The sequence below is a fragment of the Peromyscus californicus genome, unplaced genomic scaffold (genome assembly GCF_007827085.1).
Source record: "Peromyscus californicus insignis strain IS unplaced genomic scaffold, ASM782708v3 Scaffold_11__1_contigs__length_118956290, whole genome shotgun sequence".
Classification (NCBI taxonomy): Eukaryota; Metazoa; Chordata; class Mammalia; order Rodentia; family Cricetidae; genus Peromyscus; species Peromyscus californicus.
In genome coordinates, this window is record NW_026294402.1 from 103,250,741 (window position 1) to 103,275,706 (window position 24,966).

The 24,966-nt window shown below is 47.9% G+C and overlaps 2 protein-coding genes across 4 annotated transcripts; one reads left to right on the forward strand and one right to left on the reverse strand.

Annotated features, from left to right (window-relative positions):
* The first annotated feature begins 240 nt into the window (after positions 1-240).
* On the forward strand, positions 241-16,232 carry CUNH3orf84 (chromosome unknown C3orf84 homolog). Its single transcript, XM_052730709.1, has 4 exons — positions 241-267; positions 2,099-2,212; positions 15,379-15,435; positions 15,822-16,232. The coding sequence occupies exons 1-4, from the start codon at positions 241-243 to the stop codon at positions 16,230-16,232; spliced, it is 609 nt and encodes a 202-aa protein (XP_052586669.1).
* A 744-nt stretch (positions 16,233-16,976) lies between these two features.
* Klhdc8b (kelch domain containing 8B) lies at positions 16,977-22,738 on the reverse strand. 3 transcript variants are annotated; one of them, XM_052721023.1, is made up of 7 exons: positions 22,618-22,738; positions 21,736-22,156; positions 20,251-20,762; positions 19,018-19,182; positions 18,449-18,673; positions 18,187-18,288; positions 16,977-17,821 (listed from the first exon to the last, which is right to left on the reverse strand). In XM_052721023.1, the coding sequence occupies exons 3-7, from the start codon at positions 20,624-20,626 to the stop codon at positions 17,625-17,627; spliced, it is 1,065 nt and encodes a 354-aa protein (XP_052576983.1). In that variant the 5' UTR covers positions 20,627-20,762; positions 21,736-22,156; positions 22,618-22,738; the 3' UTR covers positions 16,977-17,624. The 3 variants fall into 3 exon arrangements, with proteins under 3 accessions (XP_052576983.1, XP_052576997.1, XP_052576991.1); XM_052721037.1 differs by lacking the exon at positions 22,618-22,738 and having other exon boundaries at positions 20,395-20,762; positions 21,736-22,215; XM_052721031.1 differs by lacking the exons at positions 21,736-22,156; positions 22,618-22,738 and adding an exon at positions 21,284-21,468.
* Between the last annotated feature and the right edge of the window lie 2,228 nt (positions 22,739-24,966).

Sequence of the window (24,966 nt, forward strand, 5' to 3'; positions counted from 1 at the left end):
ATAAAGACTCTGCTAGGCCCAGCATCACAAGAGCTGAAGTTCTTCTCTCATACAGAAGAAACAGAGCAGCAAGGACAAAGAGGGCAAGAGGCTGGGTCCCGCCTCGACAGCAGCATTGTGCAGTCACAGCCTCCTTTTGTTACTAAGCAACAAGAAGCTGACCTCTTGAAATTCTCTCCTCAGATGTAGCACCAAAAAGACAAGAGGACAGTTTGCCTTTTTGGCTCCCTTCCTGGAAAGATGCAAAGTACTTTAATAGGCTCCTGGGTAAGAGTTAATCCTGACCCTTTGGCCAGCCTGTAGTCTTTGTGAGTCATGAGGACAAAGTGAGGTATCACCCATCTGCATCTGCATCCGCATCCGTGGGCAGAGGCCGTTGAGCTGCCCTCTCCTCCTCCTGCGTACCTCCACACCCCTGAAGGTTGCTTTGCTCCCTGCTCTCCTGCTAGCCAGTTGAGGCTCTTAGTCTTTCAGCATCTAGATCTTCATTGGTCCTCCCAAGCCTCATCCAACCTAACTGCTCTCTAATTTGGCAAATCAGGATATCAATATTTTTATTTATTTCCTGGGCCCATTCCCCCATGTCTGGAACACAGTGAATGCTGTTAAACTCAAATGTTGTTAAACTTCACTGAGTAAGGAGTGAGAGGGTGCCCACAAATAGTACAGGAGCAGGTAGACAGTTAAGGTGCAGTTTCCAGTGAAATGGAGGGAGATGTCAAGGAGCCTGCTGTTGTGGTTCAAAGCCAGCCTCAAGCCAAGCCCCTCCGCTTAGAGTTATGATGATGGGGGACTTCGATCTTCAAAAGCACTCAGTACAAAAGGACTGGGCCATAGTGTGTCCACCTAACATTTTTTTAATGCTATGTTTATGAATGTTTTTGGTTATGTATATGAATGTTTTCTTTTTTACTATTTTATGTGTGTGAAAAATTTTTAAATTTTTTTGTTATTTTATATATATAAATGGTTTCTCTTTATGTATGTCTGCGTGCCTGATGTCCAAGGAGGCCAGAAGATGGCATCAGATTCCCTAAAACTAGAAATATAGATGGTTGTGAAATACCATTTGGGTGCTGGGAATCAAGCTCAGGTCCTCTGGAAGAGCAATCAGTGTTCTTAACTGCTGAACATCTCTCCAGCCCTAAATATATATATATATATATTATATTATATATTAAATATATATTATTCTTTGGCCATCTACCACATGTATGTAAATGCATTTGGTCATTCCCCCCTCCCTTACCCTCCCCCCCCCTTACCCTCCCCCACTTACCCTCCCCCCCTTACCCTCCCCCCCCTTACCCTCCCCCACCCCACTCTGACTACTCCTGACCCCTCTATTTCTAACATGGCTTCTCCTGCTTTCTTTTTTTTCTTTTTCTTTTTTTTTTTTTTGAGATACAGTCTTCAGCTGTAGCTCAGGCTGACCCAGCACTCTCTATGTAGCTCAGGCCAGCCCTGAATTCACAGTATCCTCCCACCTCAGCTCTACCCACTGCTCAGACTACAGGCATGAGCCACCATGCCTGGCTGACAAGTGCTGATTTCTGGGTTTTGCCAGTACCTTCCTCTGACTTATATCTGGAAGGTTCTCTATCAGTTATTTCCTCTGTTGGGAAGTTTTATGTCTTGTTCGAGTGCCCCATGTCCAGAGGTGCCTATTTTTACCCCAGAATACCAGAGTGTATGGTAAATGAATGTTCACAACCTTGCCAATAGGTTCAAAAGGAATATCTGTCGGGTTCTTGGTTCTTGGGAGCCCTTGATCCACTATTAATATTGTGGGGGAGAAAGAAAGGGGACTTCCTCTCAGATCTCAAGGAAGCACCGCCCCACTCAGCAGTGGCTTTGCCGACAGAAGTACGTTCTGACTAGATGCCCTTCCCCTCCACACACACAGCACGAACAGAGCACACGTTGAGACCACTTGTCCCAATGAAAGATGGGGACAACTGTGCTGGCCCCAGACAGGGAGTATTGCTCTCTTCAAACTCTGTTGTCAGAAACTCTGAGGAGGAGCTCCTTATTTCTTGGAAGCCTGGGGCAGGGGTTTAAGTGGGCTTTCCTACCATTCCCACCTGCCTTGTCACAGCACAACAGTGGCTTCTACGGGCACTTCCGAGGTCAAGTCAAGAGTGAGAGTGCTGGAGAATATCGCTTTGCAGCCAAGCCTCCTCCTCCAGCAGTGTTCCTGCAGAGATGTGAGGTACAAAGCATCCCTGAGGGCAGTGGGGTGGAAAGGGCTGTCCCTGCCTCTTATGAGGCCCCAAGTGTGCCATCTCAGCCCTTGCAGAGAGAGACTGACAAGACAGGCACCTGGGAATAGCCTCCCCCTGGGACAGCAGGAGGTCTGGGACCTTGTCCTTGAGATCAGAGATCTCTACCAAAAGGTTGGAGATCAGGCACCAAAGTGGGCAGTTTTGTTTATGGATCCTTCAGGATGGGAGAAGGTTCTAAGCCAAGGTAGGTTGTTGGGTAACAATGGGGAATAGAGCCTTCAAAACTGAGGAAGCAAACCTTGAATTTTGCTGAACTTCCCTTAATTTCAGATTCTTTGAGGCCACAAAAATCCACAATCAGCCTCCCAGTTCTAGGATTTGGGCATGAGCAGGAAGCCTCCTCTTAGTTGGGCAGGTGGTGGCTGGTTCCAGCCCAAATACCTGCCCAGGGAGGACTGGGGAGGACAGGGAGCACAGGTGGGTCAGAAGAGCAGGAACAGGGTTCAGGAGCATAGGAGGAGGATGCAGGCCCAGCCCTCCACCATTTTTATGCCTGTAGACAAGGAGAAGCCGAGGTGTATACACCAGAGTCACAGCATTGAAAAGTACGCTCAAAATTGGAAAACACAGGAGTATTTGCTTACCAAAACAGCAGGAATAGAAGCCTCAGGAAAAGACAGTCTCACGAGATTTTGTATGTTTTGGAGGGATGATAAGATTTGAAACAAGGTCTCATTCTGAAGCCCAGGCTGGCCTAACTCATCTTGTATATCAGGCTGTCCTTGAATACATAATAACCATCCTGTTCCAACTTCTCAAGTTCTAGATTATACCTATGAGCTACCATATCCAGCTAGTGCCACTGTTTAACAGCCAAGTGTCTGGGCTTGGTTGTACATGTCTGTAATCTTGGCCACATAGTAAGACCCTGTCTCAAACACACAGGTTGGGAGTGTAGCTCAGCTGGTAGGGTGCCTGACTAGTGAGCATGAAACCATGGATTTCATCCAGAGCATTGAATAAACAAGGCACATGCCTATAATCCCAGCACACAGGAGGATCATATATTTAAAGGTTTCCTCGACTTGATAGTATGTTTGAGTCCAGCCTAGGGTACATGAGACTCTCTCTCAAAAACAAAACTGAGCAAACAAAGTTGGCAAATGGTCTTTACTGTTATCCCAGAAGAGCCCAAAGGGACGGGGGCAGCATGGCTGCTAGAATCCGGAAGAGAAAGAGAGGTGTGCAGGGAAGAGACCTGAAAGAATCAGTGCTGCTGGGAACAGAAACAGTCAGCCGAGAACATCTCCCTATTGTCCTGTCTCCTCCCAGGGCTTCCCAGCCATCATGGTGACCTATGTACTCAATCTGCCTTCTAAACAAGGCCAGGGAGGAGGAAAGCCCAGAGAAACACTCCACCCACTGCAGCTTCTTCCCTACCCCTTTACCAGGTCCTCTGAGGTCTGCCATCCGGGTCCTTCAGGAACTGCTTTCCCAGCTAACAGCAGGGTCTTGGAGGCTGCCATATTTCTTAGCATTCTTAGCATTTCCAGTTGGAAGGACTTATTGGCCATGCTTACAAAACCAGGCCCAAATGCAGCTCCAGATTGCCCATCGGCACCCTCCTTCCTTTCCAAAGAGTGACGAAGCCCAGTGTGGTGGCTTATACCTGCCAGTCCAGCACTTGGGAGGTGAAGTCAGGGAGGTCAGGAGTTCAAAGACAGCCTTGCTACATAATGAGTCCAAGGTCATCTTGTCCTAAACTAACAAAAGAGAAAGGAAAACTGACAGCTAGTTGTACAGAGGCAGAAGCAGTCCAGAAGCTTGCAGCTGGATTTTTACAATATCCTTCAGGCAACTCTCATCCCAGAGAGCAAACATCCTCTTGATTTATTAAACCCACTCCTCAGGAACAGACATACAGGAGACATGTTTTGGCTGATGATCCAATTGAAGACTTGAGGCATTTTCTTGCATTATCAAATGCCCCAAACAGCTTGGTCTATATGTATTGGATCTGGGTTGAATAAATGTCAAGTCTCATGGCTCTTTCTCAGTCTAAGCCTATTTAATTAATAGGGCTGCGCAGGGAAGGTGCTTATTTTACTTCCCATTGGCTGAGAGGCACCAGCTTCAGCTGGCTGATTGTAGCTATTGTTGTTCAAAAGCTTTCCTGAAATACTACAACACTTTTCTCTGGTTTAGAGCTGGTGAAAATTTCATCTGACATTTGGGTATGGGAAAAATTCTTTTTTTCTTCTTTCATTTTTCTTTGAAACCAGGTGGATTTATTCTAGCCTTTACCTGCCTGGCCCTTGGGAACTGTAATATCAGTCCTGTTTGTTCCTAAAGTCAGACAGAGGAGTCATAGATACTCTTGGATGGAGTCCTTTGGCTGTGATGCTGGGTACTCCCCCCACCCCGTTGCACCCCATGTCTCCAACACAGAGGCTCCTCCCTCAGAACCACACGATTTGACACTGTGCAGCTTTCCAGGACCCTTAGCTCTCCCACATGTAGACACTGCCTCTTCCCAGCAGAACGTATCTTTCTCCCCAAGGCCTCTTAATCAAGAATCATGTCTCTAGTCCCATCTGCTCAGATACCATGGGTACCTCAATAGAAGAGAAGAAGCCTAAATGGTTGAGAGACAAAACATGCAGCTGATACTTCTTCTGAAGGATGAGCATCCCCAGAACTGCCTGGAACTGCGGAGAGGAAATGACTCCTTCTCACTAGGCTCCCACAGTTGTGAGAGAGCAAAACTGGAATCAGGGGGAGTTGATAGATTATCCTGCCACTGTAGGAATAATTAGTTTCCAGAGTCAGAGCTGTCTCCAGCAACAGAGACGTTCATTCTAGGCTGTGTATGACTCTGCCCCTGAGAACAGAGATGGGAGAAACCTGGAGGTCAGTTGGAACTTGTCCTGGGCTTCCAGATTTTAATTTTTGTGTGTATTCGTGTGCATATGTGCATATGTACATAGAGGTCGGAGGTCAACCTTGACTGTTGTTCCTCAGGACAGCTATCCACCTGGAGACAGGGGTTTTCACTGGGACTAGGGCTTTGCTAATTCAGCTAACCTGACTGGCCAACAAGTCCCCAGGAATGTTTCTGTCTCTACTTCCCCAGCCCTCGGGTTGCAGGGGTGCACCACCATACCACCAGCTTTTTATGTGGGTTCTGGGGATGGAACCTAGATCCTCGTGTTTGTAGAGCACGCACTTTGAAGACTGACCTAGCTTCGCAGAATCTACTCCCCTACACCTTTTTATTTATTTTTGTTGAGACTGGACCAAGCTGGCTTTGAACTTTCTGTGTAGCTGTGGATGAACTTGGACTTTGTTCTTGTTGTTTTGGAGAGAGGATCTTTAATCATTTGGAACTGAAAATGGCCTTGAATTTCTGACCGTCTTGCCTCTACCCCCCAACTGCTGAGATCATAGGAAGGTGCCCTCACTTCCACTGAAACGAGTTGTTTTCTGTCCCATCAGCCAGCTCCCAAATAATGACACAGAGACTTCTTATTAATTATGAAAACCCAGCCTATAGCTTAAACTTATTCCTGACTAGCTCTTATAACAAATTAACCCATTTATATTAATCTACATCCTATCACATGACATTACCTCTCTTCCATCTTGCACCTCCTGTTTCCTCTCTGTGTCTCCTGGCTTCTCCTGAACACCTAGATTCCTCCTCCTCCTCCTCCTCCTCCTCCTCCTCCTCCTCCTCCTCCTCCTCTTTTCTCTCCCTGGAAATCCCACCTATACCTCCTGTCTATTGGCTATTCACCTTTTTATCATAACAATCACAGCAATACATCTTCACACAGTGTACAAATATCCTACAACATTTCCACCTTTCTGTCTAAATAAACAGGGTTTTAACTCTAATATAGTAAAACTATATACAATAAGAACAATTATCAGAGCTGGGCGGTGGTGGTGCACACCTTTAATCCCAGCACTTGGGAGGCAGAGCCAGGAGGATCTCTGTGAGTTCGAGGCCAGCCTGGTCTACAGAGCAAGATCTAGGACAGGCACCAAAACTACACAGAGAAACGCTGTCTTGAAAACAACAACAACAACAACAAGAACTATTATCAGGTAAGAATTACATTCACAATGTCCTGTCTGCAGCTAGAGTTTTTCTGGTCCTGCCTGGCCCATGGTCAGGACAAATCCCTCTCACCCGCCAGTCCCGCAGCTGCTCAGACCAAACCAAGTTAACACACAGAGACTTATATTGCTTACAAACTGTATGGCTGCAGCAGGCTTCTTGTTATCTAGTTCTTCTATCTTAAATTAACCCATTTCTATTAATCTATAAGTTGCCACATGGCTCAAGGCTTACCAGTATCTTACACCTCGCTTTTCATGGCGGCTGGCAGTGTCTCTCTGCCTCAGCCTTCCACTTTCCAGAATTCTCTTCTCTATTTGTCCTGCCTATACTTTCTGCCTGGCTACTGGCCAATCAGTATTTTATTTATTAACCAATCAGAGCAACACATTTAACATACAGTACATACCATAGCACCTGTCTGTTAGTATTGGCAAATTAAAAAAAGAAAATACTCCAATATCTATCCTATCTTGGTAAGTTCAAAGTTTTATACCTGATTTACTTTCTCTTAAAACTAAGGAAAACTGTAACTATAACTATCTAATCTTCAATCAGAGACTCGAGAAGAATATAACATTACCTAATTAAACAGGAAGTACAGAGCAAGAAATGACAGAGACATCTGACTGCCTGGGCAATCACTCAAGGTCCCTCTGCAACATTGGGGTATCCATCTTCAGGCTACAGGCCTAGAATATGTGACAGGCTTTCCTATGAAGCAGGAATTTTGAAGGACTGTCTTGGCAAAGTTTGACACACACTTGTTTTTGTGTCCTGCTTGTCCGGTTTAGACAGCATACTGTCAGGAGTGGAGGCAAGGGCAGTGTCTTGCCCAGTGGCTAACTTTGACAGTGAAAGCAAACTCCATATGGAGATTCTTTGATGCCCATTATTCTTTTTTGAAGTAGATTGGTGCTGCCAGGAGCAGACACATCTCACTGTCATGAAAAGCCTTATGTTATTAAAACATCTTAAATGCCATATTCTGTAGGTCTCTGAAGTGTTTGAAGACCATCTATTTAAAATATATCTCTATTTGACCTTATAGTCTAACATGACTCTAAGTTTGATTGTCATAGATGACTGACTACTAACCTGTTTTTTTTTATTATCCTAAATTTCTTTCAAGGACGAATTTTTTGTTTTTTGTTTTTTCGAGACAGGGTTTCTCTGTATAGCTTTGGAGCTTGTCCTGGAACTCACTCTGTAGACCAGGCTGGCCTCTTTTTTTTTTTCAGAGCTGAGGACCAAACCCAGGGCCTTGCGCTTGCTAGGCAAGCACTCTACCACTGAGCTAAATCCCGAACCCCATTTTTTTTTTGTTTTGTTTTTCAAGACAGGGTTTCTCTGTGTAGCTTTGCGCCTTTCCTGGAATTCACTCTGTAGCCCAAGCTGGCCTCAAACTCACAGAGATCTGCCTGCCTCTGCCTCCTGAGTGAATGCTGGGATTAAAGGCATGTGCCACAACCACCTGGCTTTACATTATATATTTTTTTTTCTTTTTTTTTTTTTTTGGTTTTTTCAAGACAGGGTTTCTCTGTGTAGCTTTGCGCCTTTCCTGGAATTCGCTTTGGAGACCAGGCTGGCCTCGAACTCACAGAGATCCACCTGCCTCTGCCTCCCGAGTGCTGGGATTAAAGGCGTGCGCCACCACCGCCCGGCAACATTATATTTTTAAATAAGCTGCATAGGTACAATAACTTAAACAAGAGTAGAAATATATATACAGTATAACAAAAATAACCTTAAATTTGTATCAATATCCAAATTGTAAAATATTTGAAACTAGTGATTGTTCAAAACTAGACTTAACAATTTACCTTTCATCACATCATTTCTTTTTTTTGTTTTGTTTTTTTTTGTTTTTGTTTTTGTTTTTCAAGACAGGGTTTCTCTGTGTAGCTTTGCGCCTCTCCTGGAACTCACTTGGTAGCCCAGGCTGGCCTCGAACTCACAGAGATCCGCCTGGCTCTGCCTCCCAAGTGCTGGGATTAAAGGCGTGCGCCACCACCGCCCAGCTTTTTTTTTTTTTTTTTTTAAAAAGAACGGCTGCCCCTCTACACCCTAGGCATCTTTTTTTTTTTAAAGATGTATTTATTTATTATGTATACAGAAGGGGGTGCCAGATCCGATTATGGATGGTTGTGAGTCACCATGTGGTTGCTGGGGATTGAACTCAGAACCTCTGGAAGAATATGTCAGTGCTCTTAACCTCTGAGCCATCTCTCCAGCCCCCTCATCACATCATTTCTATACTCTAACCCCCTTTTTCCCTTTAGAGAGAGACCCCTGAATCTAATCTCCTTTGTTCAGTTCTTTCCCTGACCACGACTGTAACAATTTGTAACCAACCCCCCAAATGATGACAATTATCCATAATCCACCAAATGACCAAAAACTACCCACCCCACCTCTTGGGAATGTAGGTGTTGTGTTCCTTAGACTGCTTCCTGTTGTGGGAAGGTGGGGGAGGTGACAGCATCTCTAGAGAACCCTGAGAAAATTGGGATAATGATCAAGATCTGAGAGAGCTAGCTGTATCATTTGTTGTTTAGTCACTGTGTGATGGGAAAGTGTAGAGCTTATGAGAAGTTTTGGCTGTGCAATCTATGAGGCTGGACCATCTCAGCTAGCAGCTTTGAAATTGTTCTGGATATAGAATTTTGAGGAAACTGCAACAGAGGCATTCTGAGAGGCTGGATCACCTAGGCTACTTGCCTTTATTGGTGTCTGGTCCTTTTTTTTTTTTTCCCCCAAAACACAAACTTTTTTTTTTTTGTTTTGTTTTGTTTTTTTTGTTTTTCGAGACAGGGTTTCTCTGTGTAGCTTTGCACCTTTTCCTGGAACTCACGCTGTAGACCAGGCTGGCCTCGAACTCACAGAGATCCGCCTGGCTCTGCCTCCCGAGTGCTGGGATTAAAGGCGTGCGCCACCACCGCCTGGCTCCAAAACACAAACTTTTAAAGGTAGCATGTATATCTGCATTAACACAAGTCTGGAATGTGCAGAGTGCACAAGTCAGTTAAAGATGATTTTTTTGCCAGGCAGCAGAGGCGCATGCCTTTAATCCCAGCACTTGGAAGGCAGAGCCAGGCAGATCTCTGTGAGTTCGAGGCCAGCCTGGTCTATACAAAACTATACAGAGAAACTCTGTCTCGAAAAACCAAAAAAGAAAAAAAAAGATGATTTTGTTTTTGTTTTATGTTTGAGCAAGTAAAAGGCATCTGTCAACTTTATAAGTCCATTTAGACTGTATAACCAAACCTCTATCCACGCCATTGGAAAGGAAGGCATGTAATAATAAGTTATGAGGTCTCCGTAGCCAACAAGATTTATCATGTCTCATCCAGTCTGAGAGCTGTCCTCATGTAGAGGGATCAGTATATACATGACCTGTCCTGTAGTCTTTCTTGGTTTCTTTTTCATGTCTGTAGTCAAGATTTTCAGGTCTCCCTCAATCAAATTTGATCTTCATTAATTTTGAAGAAAACCATAACTTTTTGTTTCCCATGGAAACAAAGGCATAACCTCTTCCCCAACACAACACATTTCCCGACTTCCATTTTGGAGCCAAGACATCTCTAAAGTATATAGACTGGTTTAATTCAGCAGTCCCTTCTATAATCCAGTGTCTCTAGGCAGCTGCTGTTTGCTTAACAGCATTCAAAAAATTTAAAGTCACCAAAGCATCATGCAGGATCTAGACTCCTTGTGTATTTCCCAGCTTTACTTGCCTTTTTTCTTTTATATTGCTTTATTCTCTCTTTAAATATTTTATTATTTTTAAACTTTTTGTTTTGTTTGGTTTTGTTTTTTTGTTTTTCAAAACAGGGTTTCTCTGTGTAGCCCTGGCTGTCCTGGAACTCACTTTGTAGCCCAGGCTGGCCTCGAACTCAGAAAGATCCCCCTGCCTCTGCCTCTGCCTCCTGAGTGCTGGGATTAAAGGAGTGCACCACCACTGCCTGGCCACTATGTTTTTTTCTATGACTGTCTAGACCCATTTTTTACTGTATGTGTTTAAAGGCTTTCTCGATCTGGACCACTTTACTGTGCACCTTCAGCCTTCTCTGACCTCATGAAGCAAGCCTTAAACCTGCTGCTTGGCTCTGCACATGGCACTGGATGGCTCAAGCCTGCAGAGAGTGGCCAGGAACACATCTCTGTATGCTATGGCTGGCTGAGAGACTGTGGGACTAGAAAGCCGTGTCTGGCTCTGTGTTTGTGTGTTTGGAACTTTTTTTTTAAAGCTTTCTCAGGTCTTATATGGAAATATGTGCCCCTACATTGGACATCTTATATAACAAGTCTTTTTCTGTCCTACCAGCCAGCTCCCAAATAATGACACAGGGACTTCTTATTATGAAAGGTTGGCCTATAGCTTAGGCTTGTTCCAAACTAGCTCTTATAACTTAAATTAACCCATTTATATTCATTTATGTTCTATCACATGGCATTACCTCTCTTCCATTTGTACCTCCTGCTTCTACTCTGGCATCTCCTGCATGCCTACATTCCTGGCATCTCCTGCATGCCTACATTCCTTCTCCTCTTCCTTTCTCTCCCTGGAAATCCTGCCTATACCTCCTGCCTAGCTATTGGCTGTTCAGCTTTTTATTACAACAATCACAGCAATACATCTTCACTCAGCTTACAAATATCCCACAACATTTCACTTTGCGTACTGTTGAGACCAGCCCCAGGACTTCATGAATGATGGGCACACACTCTACTAACTGAACTGCATTCCTCCTCATTCAACCTTGAACTTCTGATCCAGCTGCCTCCATTCCTTTGTTTTGGGATTACAGGGGTACACAATAATGCTTGGTTACATTTATTTATTTACTTCACACATGTGCACACCTTTCATCTTACAGGCCTCATACATTTTTCACTGAAATGATTATACATTAATAAATGCTTAGAAGAAATATTAGAGAACCCTTCTGCATTTTGCCCAGTTTTCTTTAACAGCAACATTTTACAAAACTATAAAAATTGACATGATTGCAATTTACCAATTTCATTCAAATTGCCATAGTTATTTTGGTGTATATGTACTAAGCTCTATAGGATGTTATCCAGCACAGGTTCACATAGCCACCTGCAGAGTTAACTTTCTTTCTTTCTTTTTTTTTTTTTAAAGATTTATTTATTATGTATACGGAAGAGGGCTCCAGATCTCATTACAGATGGTTGTGAGCCACCATATGGGTACTGGGAATTGAACTCAGGACCTCTGGAAGAGCAGTCGGTGCTCTTAACCTCTGAGCCATCACTCCAGCCCCCCAGAGTTAACTTTCTAACCAACATCACCAAGAACCTTGGTGTTGGCCTTTTACCAGCATACCTGCCTGTCTCCTGTGCCTCTGTTCCTTCCCAGTTCCTACCAAACTGCCTTAACTTCTGCAATTCTGTCACTTGAGAATGTTAGGCCAAGTGTAATGGTTAACACTTATAATACTTCTGATACTAAAAAGGCAGAAAGCAGGAAGCCTTAGAATTCCAAACCAGCCAGGCCTACACTGGGAGACCTTGTCTCAAAAGAAAAAAAAATTAGACAGGCATTGAGCCCACTTCTATAATCCCAGCACTTGGGAGACTGAGGTAGGAAAATGGCTACAAGTTTGAAACTAGCCTAAACTAGTGAGCCCAGGACAGTTTGGGCTGCCATGTGAAATCCTGTCTCCACAAATCAATGATTTAAAGGGGGAAAACTGCCATACAAGTGTAATAATACAGTTCCCAACCTTGGAGGTTGGTTTTTCTGGCTCAGTGTAATTTCCTGGAGAGTCATCCAAGTGGTTGTGGCTATAAATAGCTTGTTTCTTTTCATTACTAAGTAGCGTTCTATGGTTTGTATGTATTGGATTGTTTGAGCATTCGCTTTATTAAAGGGTATCTGAGCTGATTCCAGTTTTGGCTCTTATAAATAAAGCTGCTATGAACATTTGTGCAGATCTTTGGGTGAACATAAGTTTTCTTTTTTCTGGGATAAATGCCCAGAAGCTCCGTTGCTGGATCATATGGTAGTTGCATGTTTAGTTTTTAAAGAAACTGTCAAGCTGCTTTCCATTGTAGCCTTGCCATTTTACATTCCCACCAGCAGTGCATGAATGATCCAATTTCCCTGCTTTTTCACTAACACTTGGCATTGTCTCTATTTTTAGTTTGAACCATTCTGATACACAGGTGATAAGATTTCATTGTGATGTTGATCTGCATTTCTCTAGTATTTAATAACGTTAAGCATCTTTTCATGTTATTTGCCATCTGAATATCCTTTTTTTGTGAAACATCTTCATGTTATCTGTCCCTTTCTTATTGGATTGCTTGTTATTTACTATTGCAATGATATCATATACATACTAGATTCTAGTCCTTGTTGAATATGTGGTTTGCACGTTTATTTTCCCCCAGTCTGCAGCTTGTTTTCATCCTCTTCTTATGGATTTTCATAGGAAAATCTTTTTGGGAGATAGGGCCTCCTTGTGTAGCCCAGGCTGGCCTTGAACTGGTGACAAACCTCCCATCTCAGCCTCCTAAATGCTGGGATTATAGACGTGGCAGTCATGCCTGGCACAACTTTTAAAAAGATTTATATATCCTTATATGTGTATGTGTGTGCCTGCATGATTTTGTGTGCACCAAGTGTGTGCAGGTGCTGGAAGAGGCCAAAGGTGTTCATCCCCTGGACCTGGAATTACAGGTGGTTGTGAGCCACCTGATATGGATGTGGTAACTGAATCTGGATCCTCTGCAAGAGCAGTAAAGACACTAACCACTGAGACATCTCTGTAGTTCCCAAGAACAGAAATATTTTAAGATCTGATAAGGTCTAGTTTGTTTGTTTGTGTGGTTAGTTGGTTGGTTTTGGGTTTTCAAGACAGGGTTTCTTGGTGTATCTCTAGCTGCCCTGGAACTTGCTTTGTAGACCAGGCTGACTTCAAACTCACAGAGATCTGCCTGCCTCAGCCTCCTGCGTGCTGGGATTAAAGGTGTGCGACACCCCCTACTGATCTGCCTGGCCCACCTCCCTAATACTGGGATTACAGCATGGCCCACCATACCTGGCTTACTTTTTCTTTTTTGGCTTTGATTTTAGTGTCAAGTCTAAGAATCCTTTGCCTGCTCTAGATTCTGAAGAGTTTCTTCTATTTTTTTCTTCTTCTAAATAGCCTTGAGTCGGGCACACCTTTAATCCCAGCACTCAGGAGACAGAGCCAGGCGGATCTCTGTGAGTTGGAGGCCAGCCTGGTCTACAGAGCAAGATCCAGGACAGCCACCAAAACTACACAGAGAAACCCTGTCTCAAAACAAACAAACAAACAAACAAAACCACAAAACTAAAACTAAACAGCCTTGGTCAGTTGATTATTAGTTGATTCATGTGTGTGTGTGTGTGTGTTGAACCCAGGGCCTTGCAACATGCAAAACCCACTCTCATCACTGAGCTAAACCCAAGAGCCCTGGGATTTTAGTGCCAATGTGTCACCTTCTGTATAAGAAACGCTGGCCAGCTTCCTGTCTTCATTGAGTTATCATGCTGTTTGAAGATCACTTCCAGATATGTCACAGCTGATTGAGGAAGTGCCAAAAGGGTAGACTGTTACAGAGATACCGCAGACTTGATTGTAACAGAATCGTCAGTCTTTGATGGGACTAGTTTCTTTCCTTTCTTTTTCTTTTCTTCCCCCCACGCCCCCCGGTTCTGGGGATAAAAATCCAGAGCCTCAGACCAGCTGTGCTAACACTTTACTTCTGAGATACCTCAAATTCTGCATTTTATCTGAGCTTGTTGTCAGCCATTGCTAATACCACCCCATCCATGGCAGATCTCACGAGATCAGGTCTAAGGAAGGAGCTGCTGGTGTGTTTAGAGAGAAGACTAGTGTGGTGGAAGGTAGAGTCAGAGGGTCTGTGTCATATGGCTCTCATGGACCACTATTATGACTTTGGTTGTTACAAACATGAAAAGCCTTTTGCAGATTTTTGACAAACAAGATGTGTTCTGGTTTATGTACTTAAGGAATTTCTGGCTACTGAGAGGACACCACACTGGGAGTGAGGATCTCGAAAGTAGAGACACAGGTGGGAAGCTCTCACAATACTTCAGGCAATAGAGGTCGGTGGTTTCCACCCGGGCAAGCCAGGTGCAGCCTTCCAGCATCTGGGAGGCTGAGGCAGAGGATCTTCAAGTCTAACCTGGGCTGTATAGTGAATTCCAACTCAGCTTGGGCTACGTAGCAAGACTCTGTGTTCAAAACAACAAACAGGGGCTGGAGAGATACCTCAGTAGTTAAGAGCACTAGCTGCTCTTCCAGAGGTCCTGAGTTCAATTCCCAGCAACCACATGGTGGCTCATAGCCATCTGTAATAATATCTGATGCCCTCTTCTAGCATGCAGGTATATATGCAGAACACTCATACATAAAATATAAATTAAATAAATTTTTTTAAAATTCAAAACAATAAACAAAAATAGAGAAGACTCAAGTATTTGGATCTAGCTGTCAACTGCCATGGCCTCAGCTGTAGGCAAAATGGGTTCAAGAGTGATTCATTCATCAGTGACGTGTTTAGAGATGCCCTGCCATGCCTTGCCACAAAGATGTGGAATAGGCAGTTGGCTATTGATTCTGGGATCCAGCAGACGCCCTCAGATGGAGACAGACGTATTTATTTCCAGATGTCTTTTAAGGCTCAGAGCATGGCTATGCTGTTAGGGAGTGATTTTGGTTGGAAGGATAAGACTGAAGGCCACTCCCAGGGAACTTGGATTTAAAGCCCTCCACTGATGACAGGATGTCCCAAAGCTTCTATTTCGGGCAAACTCAGGACAAGAGACGCACAGGGGTGGGGTGAGATATTGCTTTCATTCCTCTCCACCCTTTCAGGGTGTTAGCACTTTAGCAATTTAGAAGTCGTGGCTCCTGCAACTTGTCCCAATTATGGGCCCTGAGACAGTATCTGCAGGAGCAGGTAAGCATGCCCCCTCCCCTTACCTTCCTTCTTGTCTTCTTTCAGGAGCCAGCAAAGCAACACTACTTCTCCAAGCACGACAACCGCACTTCCTACGACAAAGTGAGTGCTGGAAAGAGGAGGGGGGAGGAGCCCCTGGCTGACAGAGGATGGAGCCGGTAGGGTAGAGATAAAACCTTTAGGAGAGCAAAAGTTTCTCAAATAAGCATCTATTTCCCCTAACCTTTCCCACGGCTAAATATTCCATCCCCCAGACAGGGGCAACTCTGCCTTGGTTTTCTTGGCTAGTTTGCCCAGCAGTGTACAAATATCCCAGGGGACCACTCAGGGGCTTCATGCTAAAATGGATGACATTACTGAGAAGGCAGGGTATAGGCTAGGGAGGCCAGGCGCAACCCCATCCTTACCGAGCTGATGTGGGATTAGATGGGGTCCAAGCAAATCCTGGACGCCGAGACTGTGGGCCAAGGGCCCGTACCGTTGAGGAGGGCCCCTACTGCCTGCTGCAGGGGATCGGAAGACGCAAAGACCTGGAACGCCTGTGGAAGAGGCACACCTTCCTGCGCTGGGCGCCCTGCGAGCTGGAACTGAGCCAGCAGCCACCTCTGGAATCTTCCTACCAGACTGATTTCCGGTCAGGCACAGGACTCAGTAGGCTCCCCCAGCGCCTCGTCCACTTCGTGCAGGTCCAGCCCCCCTATGCCAGCACCACTTACCAGCACAACTTCTGCCGGCCAGCCTGGGACGGCCGCTGCGATAGCGCCAAGGTAAAGCCCCAAGAGCCAGTGGCGGAACCCCTGCCTGACCTCCCGGGGATCCCGAAGCCCAAATTGCTGCAGCACTACCTTCACGCTGGAGTTTCTGAGTGTTTAAACTGGTCCCAAGCATTAAAAAGCTGACACAGCAGCCTGTTTGTACTGACAGCCCGAGATGTCTGAGGGGCCTGCCATCAGCTCTCTACTAGGTCCCGTGTCTGGCTCCCATGGCTGGGGAGAGGCTGCCCAGGGATCCCTGCCACTAAGTGAGAAAGGATACAAAGGATACGGCCTGCAACAGACTAGACTCAAGAGTCCAAGACGGTTGCCTTGACCCCGGGTGGATTCTAGGGACCCAATAACTTGAGTAACCTCTTGTACTCAGTGTAGCTACAGGAACACAGAAGCTGAGGATCCTGCTAGTGAGCAGCCAAGGCTGAGGGAGAAGCAAGGGCTGGCAGCTCCCTCCAGGAGCCAGGTGCCTTGAAGGGTTTGGCCACTCAGCCACACAGTCCTGCCCGAGAGATGCCTCCCGACAAGGAGACTGCCCCAGCCACCATACCACTATGCCACCGCTCGCCTTGTGGTTGTGCAGAACCCTTGAGGAGACCCCATGTGACCTGGATCTGAAGGTCATCCTAACCTTGTGAAACTTTATTGTTTTTGGGAGTTCTCTGGTCATCCTACCAAGTCCCCCCAACACCCAAGACACTTTATGTTACCTAATACAAAGCTGATGCTTAGGTGGAGTTGAGACACCAGGTCACTTTAGGTATGGTTATAAGGCTTAAGAGGCTCCCTGAGGACTCTCATCCCAGGGAGAGTTGAGGCCTTCAAAGGAGAGGAGGGCAGAAAGAAAAGCATGAGAGTCTGCTCAGAAGCCACACACCAGATTTTATCAGTATTTTTATTTCTACATCAAAACTCCCTGGGTCCTCACAACAGCCCTGTGAGGTAGGTGGGGCAGGAAAGTTTCAGAGATCCCCATTTACAAATGAGGATGCCCAGGCACAGAGAGGTGAGACATCTTGCCCCAGGTCATACAACCATCAGTATAGAGGGCTCAAGCCAGCAGTCCTCTGGCCCTCCAGCATTCTCCAGATCCTCTCCTGTTTCTTCTGTGATCTCCATCCTCAGAAAACTCCTGGGGTCCACAGGGACCCTCAGGGAAGGCTGGAAGCTCAGACTTTTCCAGAATGGCCACTGGAGAAGGCCCAGTCAACTCTTGGGGCCTATCCGGCAAGGCCAACGCTCTCCTCATCACACTTCAGAGTTGACCAAGGGCCTAGTAAGTGCTAGGGCATGGGTAGAGCTAGCTATGGTTTGTGAGTAGATGTTGGTAAAAATAGGTGTAAGCATGTGTGTCCCGTGCTAAAGACAAAGGCTCTCCAACCCCAGTCCCTAAGGCGGTAACTCGGGTACCCTTTCCTGTGCCTCCCTCATCCTACAGAGCCACGGGGAGCCCCCTCAGCAGTGAAAAGGAGCCCAATCTGCCTCTCTACTGAGCTGCTCTGGTAGACAGGTCTCCCCAGGCCTTCAGACCCCATCACGCAGACACAGTGCCTCCACAGCTTGGCTAGGACCCTGGGCCACACCCCCAATCACGAACAGCCGGGGCCCAGCCTGCAGGCTGGAACAGGAGCATCGGGCTGTAGGCATGGCAGGTAGTACCTCCCAGCGTCGCCGGGCAAGACTGAAGCTCTCCACGGAGGCCAGAGGGCATGGCTGGTTCCCTGGAGGAAGGAGAGATGGTGATGAGGGGCTGAAGACCCTTTTGCTCCCTTTCCCAAACAATGGCCCTGTAAGTACCACCCCAGCCCGAGTTATCAGAGCTTTGCTCTTCCTTGCCCAGTTCATCTTTGTTTATTCACGCTTTGACCATCGGTTCAGTCCCTTTCAATCATCTGTTCTGCTTCTATTAGGGCCCCCAGTCAGGCACTGGGGGACACCCTGAGAGCTGGAACAATCGCAAGCTCCCTGGTCTACAGATGAGCAAAGTGCTCACAAAGCTCTGACCCCAGAGTCTAGAGAAGGTGGTCCTGCTAGGAAGATACTCTTTTCTGCTTTATGCCTCTTCTTCAGCTCCACAGAGACTTACCAAGGCCCCCAATAGCCACAATGTTGCCCCCAAGGGAGCCAACCACAAAGTCGGCCCTCTTATCCCTCATTCGCAGGCTACGAGGCAGCTTAGTCCAGGACCCTGCAGGAGAGAAGGAGGCTAAGATGTCCGCACACAGACGACATACACAGGCGTGAGGGCACAGACATACACAGCCGTGCACGCACGCGCACACAGATACACACACAAACGCCCTAGCATCGCATGGAGAGCAGGACAGCCTAGAAGAGGCATCGCTCACCATGCTCCAGGTCAAACATCTCCACGGTGTTGACAAAGTGTGGGCGGGAGTAGAAGTTGTGGGGCCCAGGCTGCTGTAGTCCACCCAGGCTAAAGACACTGCCCTCAGCCATAGCACAGCCAGCAAAGGCTCGCCGGCTGGGCAGGCTTGGGTGTCGGGTCCACGTACGGGTCTCCAGATCGAAAGCTTCAAAAGCAGTCACTGGGAGCTTGCCCTGGCGGCCTCCTGTCAAAGGAATTGAAGCTCCTGAGACAGAGCCCAGAGGACTTGGTGGCATCCTTACCGGGTGGCTGAACTGTCTGTCCATCCCCGACTAGTACACCCAGCTGTACACACACCTGACTCTGGGTCACTCATTGGACCACATAAGCCCTCAGGCACTGAATTTGATTTTCCAACCCCTGTTGGGCCCCACCAAGGAGGCCTTAGAATTGGTCTGGATTACCCCCAACAAAACTTCTCAAATCCTAACATCTCAGACTAAGATTGATTCCTAATCCAGACAACCTACGGGGAAGGAGACATCTGGACACCCCCCTCCCCCCTTTCCCACATGCTTCAGCCCTTACCCAGGACATAGATCTTGTTCCCGTGCAGGAAGGTGGAGGCCCCGTAGCAGGGTGTGGGCATTGAAGGTAGCGAGAGCCAGCAGTCCCGTCGGGGCTCATACACCCGTACCTGGGCCTGGGGGGCTGTGTCAGGACCCATTCCCCCCAGAGCATACACCATACCATCTGCACAGGAAAGAGTGGTTCAGAGCTCACAACCATGTCTGGCTGGCGATTCCAGCCCTGACAGCTCCCTTGGTCAGGCCCAGGGGTGGATGGAGACCCATGTGTTTGTCAAAAACTTTGTTGCCCATCTGAAGTGGGAGCTAGGAGAGCTGGGATTCCAGCTTTGGCCTAGGCCCCTCCAAGTGAAGAGCAGGAGGCAGCCGATCTAATTATAATCCAGCACAGTCTCCTTGGAGACGCTATGGCAACCAAATCTGGCATCTAAACAGGCTAGCCTGGAGTGGTGGTCAGACCTGGAGGCCACAAGGTGTGTGTGCTTGCGTGTGTGTAAGGGGGGCTCCCCTAACGGGGGAGGAGGGTAGATTAAGACAGCGGTGGAGGGATGAAGAGATTTGCTCCACATGAAGCTCAGGCTGGGAAGGGAACTAAGGGGACCGACGGGGGAGCCTAGGGCTGGGAGATGAGCCTGGGCCTGTAGGACAGAGCCTTGAGCGCCTGCATCTGGTCAGCACCACGGCAGCATGCTGTTTCACTGGAGTAGGTTCTTGCCTTCTGTTAGGTGCTCAGAGTCAGCTAGGGGCACATCGACAGGCCCTGGGTGATGTGTCAGGCAGCTGGGGGCTTCCATGGCAACCATCTCCAGGTCGGCTTGGCCTTTGTCCACATCAGGATCCCTGGTGTGTGTGTGGTGGGGGGAGGTCTAAGCACTTAAGCACTTGCTGGGCTCAGAGCCAAGGCCTTGCTCCCCTCCCCCACCCCAGACTATTTATAACTATGGGAGTCATTAGGCCACACCCCCCACTGTCTCTTAGTAACAAAGAATAGGACAGGGTAGTGGCTGGGGTCTCCTATCTTTCTGGGGGTCTTCTGGGCTCTGACCCCCACCTCATAGCCCAGAAAAGGCAATTAACAGCAAATTACAGAAAGCCTAGGTAAGGGAGGAGACAGGAGACAAAACCATGTCCAAGGCAATACCTATCCAGTCTCTGAGGAAACAGACCCGGTCAGGAGAAGAGAAAATGAAGACTGTTGGGGCACCTGAAGGACCTTCCTTGATGGGCCACTCACCTCTCTCCACAGTCGCAACCCCCATGGCTGCTTGAGGGAGGGTAGCCCGACGCTCCCAGCGGCCTTCATCAGCCAAGAAGGCCTCCACAGCAGCTACTGGGCTCTGGACTTCATCCACGCCACCCACCACTAGCACCTGCTTACCCAGAACCACAGCAGCTGCACCAGCCCGGGCAGTGGGCAGGGGTGCTAATGCTAGCCATGTGTGTGAGGCCATGTCCAGTGTCTCAGCAGTGTCCAGAGGTAACCCAGCCCGGCCACAGCCCCCCAACACCAGCAGGTGCCCATCCTGGTGTGCCACTGTGCCATATACCCGGCAAGTGGGCATGGGGGGGAACACCTGCCAAGCAAAGGCCCGGCCACCTCCTGCAGCCATGTTGCTCACTGCCGGTGGCAGGCCATGCTATTTGCTCAGGCTGTGGGCCTCACTGGGGGGACACAATAGGGCCTCATCTTGATTCTGCCAGGGCTGTAAAGGTGTGTCTGACCAGTCCAAGGGACTTTGCCTTCACCTGGAGGAGAGATGGAGAACAAAGGATCAGGGCCACTCACTGTCAAGAACCAGATGAATAACTTGTAGCTAAAGGCAGGCCAGGCCCCAATCCCTGGTGGGAAGGACCCGCCCCTTTGACTAGCACTCTACTGGTGAAGATCCTTCTGTGGTGGGAAGGAGAATAGACTCCAGATATCCAGACAGCTTTCTCACTTCCCATAAGGGCATGAAGCACTTTCCCCATCCCCAACCCCCAAAACTAGCAACTAGAAGCTTCATCACTTAGAGTGGAAGGGGAGTCAAGTGGTGAAACCCCAACGCTCCATCTTAGTGCCCTTCCTTCCCAATAAGACTAGCCTGGTTTTCCAAGAGAGGAGTCCTGGACCCTCTGCTCACTGGCATCTAGTGTCCCTTGAACGAACTATTAGGGTCCCTCACCTGCAGTCCTTACAACAAGGAGCAGCGTCCCGTTCTACAAAGTACAACCATTTCTATCAGCCAACAGCCAATCTTAGGTGTGAGGGATTCAAAGGGACAGACCTCAGGATTCCACAATCCTTTTGAAGTCCATCCTCAGGGGTGTGGCAATGCCCGCAGATTCCCAGCTGAGGAGGGATGAGGGGACTGGTGTGGGGAATCTCATGAGTACAGGATTTGAAGGTCCCTGAATCCAGGACTTTTTACGTAGGAATAAACAGCTGGATTCCTGAGCCCCCTAAGATCACATTCCTTACCCCCCCCCCTTTTGCTCTCTCTCTCTCTCTCTGTGTGTGTGTGTGTGTGTGTGTGTGTGTGTGTGTGTGTGTGTGTGTGTGTGTGTGTATCTCTGTTGGGGGTCTCCATTCTCAGTCCCGGGATTTGGCAGGACGGCCTCCTGGCCCCAAACTTCCAACTCAAAGGAGAGTGGGGGGCGGGTCTGGCTAGTGGGCTTAATTAAGGCTCTAAGCTTCATGCCCCAAACTTCCCCTGAGCGAGCCTCCGGCGGGACTCACCCGCTGGATTTCTGCTGTCGCCAGGGCACGGGGTCCGCTGTTCCGCCTCCGCTGACGCTGGCTCTGGCTAGGGCTGAAGCTGGGCTCTGGTGGGGCTCCCGCACCGCTCCGGCGTGGGGCGGGGCTGGTCCAGGTCCGCCCCTCGCTCCCCCCTCCCCAGATTCGGGGAAACCTCCTCCCGCCTTAACTCTGCACATGCCACAGCAGGAGTAGGGCGCACCGACCCACGATCACCCAAAATGAACAGACAGGCATATGGACATCCGGCCGGCTAGCATCTGGGTTCTACCTGGGGCGATGGTAGAAATAAGGCAGCAGTGAGCAGCACAACACCGGTACGGTGAGATCAAAGGCGGGTGTCGTTCTGAGTCGGATTCTCCCTGGGTGCATTCAGCAGGAGCTAGCCAGTGGAACCTGAGGCCTTAAGGGGTCGGAGCCCGCCCATCACAACTGAGCCTGGAGGTGCCCAACCACCAGCTTTGCTGCGGCGCCCCCTGGAGGCCACTAGGGCTGTAGCCTGGGCCTCTGGTTGGGGAGCCCAGCTGCCTTGTCCTAACCAGGACACAACCATGACATAAAGCCAGCTGCAGAATAGATTGTACAGTGTACACTGAGACTACAGCAGGTGGGGTGGAGGACCCGACTGTACTAGTTAGGACCTATCCGGCCCCTCTTTACAGAGAGCTAGGCTATTCTTGGTTAGATCTGAGCAGATGAGCTAAATCAGCCAGAGGCCGGGGTCTCTCTGCCTAACCCTATAAATCCTGAGACTGCGGCTACTCTGAGGCCTGGGTGGCTATCCATCTTCAGAGTACAGGGCTTGCCTCTAGCCAACTCTGTGGTCATGTTGGTAGCAAACTGATGTGACAAAGACCCACCTACCTTCGATTCAAACCTTGGCCCCGCCCATCCTAGGAGCGTTCAGAACCCTGGGTGAAGAGCAGCTCCCTGCTTCGTTCCCCTTTCATGGACAGTGTTTATCTGAATTTCCCAAAGCAGATCTAGAGACAGTAACACAGTGCATGTAGTTAGTGTGGGAGGTAGACCCAGGAGGCACCAGCAGAGGAGTAGCAGAGGAAGACCAAAGAAAGCAGCCAACAAAGGAGGTGCCGTCAAACAAGTCACCACTGTGGGTGACTGGAACCAAATCCTTCCCGGGATTCTGGGAGCGGATTGGGAGCATGGGTCTCTGTCGTATGATATTTTGTTCGTGTTCTGACAAATAAAGCTGGTCTGGAGATCAGAGGGCAGAGCTAGCCACTAGTTAACCATAGAGGTCTGGAGGTCTGTATAGACAAGAGACAGGAAGTGATATGGCTGGGCAGAGAGAGGAATATAAGCAGGCGGAGACAGGATCTCTCCCCTTTTCCATCTGAGGACTTGTGGAGGTAAGAGGTGACTTTGGCTGCTCATTTACATCTCTGATCTTTCAGCGTTCACCCCGATATCTGACTCTGGGTTTTTATTATTATTATTATTATTATTATTATTATTTTGTTTTTGTTTTTGTTTTTCGAGACAGGGTTTCTCTGTGTAGCTTTGCGCCTCTCCTGGAACTCACTTGGTAGCCCAGGCTGGCCTCTAACTCAGTAATCCGCCTGGCTCTGCCTCCCGAGTGCTGGGATTAAAGGCGTGTGCCACCACCGCCTGGCCTTGGGTTTTTATTATTAAGACCAATTAGAATTCACGCTACAGGTCTCACATTGTTACTGCTCCCAAGGGCAAGGGGAACTAAGGAATTCATCTTCACACCCATCAATCATATGTTGAGGGCTGTTTGGGGGCATTAATGTCTTTGCCTGCAGGACTTTCTGCCTGTGCAGAATGTGGGTGAACCCTTCCTCATGAATCCTTGGGGCCTAGAGCTCTTTCCGAAGTTGGCGGTTTGAGGTGGAGGCCATGCACAGAAGCGCCGGTGCAGACTGCCTGCACACCGCAGACTGAAAGCCCTCTGCTCTCCGGGCACCTCTCCCACTCCTCTCTCGGGACACTGGTATCTACCCCTGCCACACATACACCCTCCTAGTCACCACTGTCCCCTTTCTTCCTAAGCCCCTTCCCTTTTCTTCCCAGCTCTTAACCATTTACAAGCTAGCTGCTTTTAAATGCCTCCCAGCTCTAAGTCAAGGTCATCTCTTCTTGCTCCCTCCAAATTCTGCAGCCATCTGTCCCCGCAGACTCCACCCTCTTGTTGTCTGCCACCTCAGTCTGCTGCCACTTCCTCCTCCAAAGGACTTCTGAAACCGTTGTTTTTGGGGGGGCTGGAGAAACGGAAAAGTCGTTAAGAGCACTGGCTGCTCTTCCAGAGGACCCGGGTTCAATTCCCAGCACCCATATAGCAGCTCACAACTGTCTGTAACTCCAGTTCCAGGGGATCTGACACCCTCACATAGACACACATACAGGCAAAACACCACTGCACATAAAATAAAAATGAATTAAAAAATTTTTTTGCTGCTTTGAGACAATGTCTCTCGTAGCTCAGACTGTAGCTAATGTTTTTCTGCCTGGCCCACAGTCAGGACAAATCTCTGTCACCCGCCAGTCCCTCAGCCGCTCAGACCCAACCAAGTAAACACAGAGACTTATATTGCTTACAAACTGTATGGCCGTGGCAGGCTTCTTACTAACTGTTCTTATAGCTTAAATTAATCCAGTTCCATAAATCTATACCTTGCCACGTGACTCGTGGCTTACTGGCATCTTCACATGCTTCTTGTCATGGCAGCGGCTGGCAGTGTCTCCCACTCAGCCTTCCACTTCCCAGAATTCTCTTCTCTGCTTGTCCTGACTATCCTTCCTGCCTGGCTACTGGCCAATCATTGTTTTATTTACTAACCAATCAGAGCAACATATTTGACATACAGAACATCCCACAGCACTTCCCCTTTTCTTTTTTTCAAAAAGGAAGGTTTTAACCTTAACCTAGTAAAATTACATATAATTTGGGAATTTGGGCATAGCTTCTCTTACTACTTCCTGCTGGAGGGGGGCGCTGTATATTATGGGGACACAAAGAAAATTTTAGGATTATGGAGTAGTCCATGAGGCTGTATTGTCTGAGCCAGTTGCCTTGAAACCGTTCTGGATGTTGGATCATCTGGGCCATGGTGTCATCGGAGACCTTTCAGGGGGTCTTGGCTGGTCAAACCTGATGTATCTTAATCTGGAACAAATCCATAGCCTCTGGCTTTCTGTGGAAACAAAAGCAGACTCTTTTCCAAAGCAGCA

Coding starts and splice junctions, on each gene's coding strand:
- CUNH3orf84 (XM_052730709.1), top strand. CDS start 241: ATGCAAAGTACTTTAATAGGCTCCTGG. Junction 2,213..15,378: donor TGTTCCTGCAGAGATGTGAG/GTACAAAGCATC, acceptor GTCTTCTTTCAG/GAGCCAGCAAAGCAACACTA. Junction 15,436..15,821: donor ACCGCACTTCCTACGACAAA/GTGAGTGCTGGA, acceptor ACCGTTGAGGAG/GGCCCCTACTGCCTGCTGCA.
- Klhdc8b (XM_052721023.1), bottom strand. CDS start 20,626: ATGGCTGCAGGAGGTGGCCGGGCCTTTGCTTGGCAGGTGTTCCCCCCC. Junction 18,674..19,017: donor GAACAAGATCTATGTCCTGG/GTAAGGGCTGAA, acceptor TTCCTTTGACAG/GAGGCCGCCAGGGCAAGCTC. Junction 17,822..18,186: donor TGTGGCTATTGGGGGCCTTG/GTAAGTCTCTGT, acceptor TCCTTCCTCCAG/GGAACCAGCCATGCCCTCTG.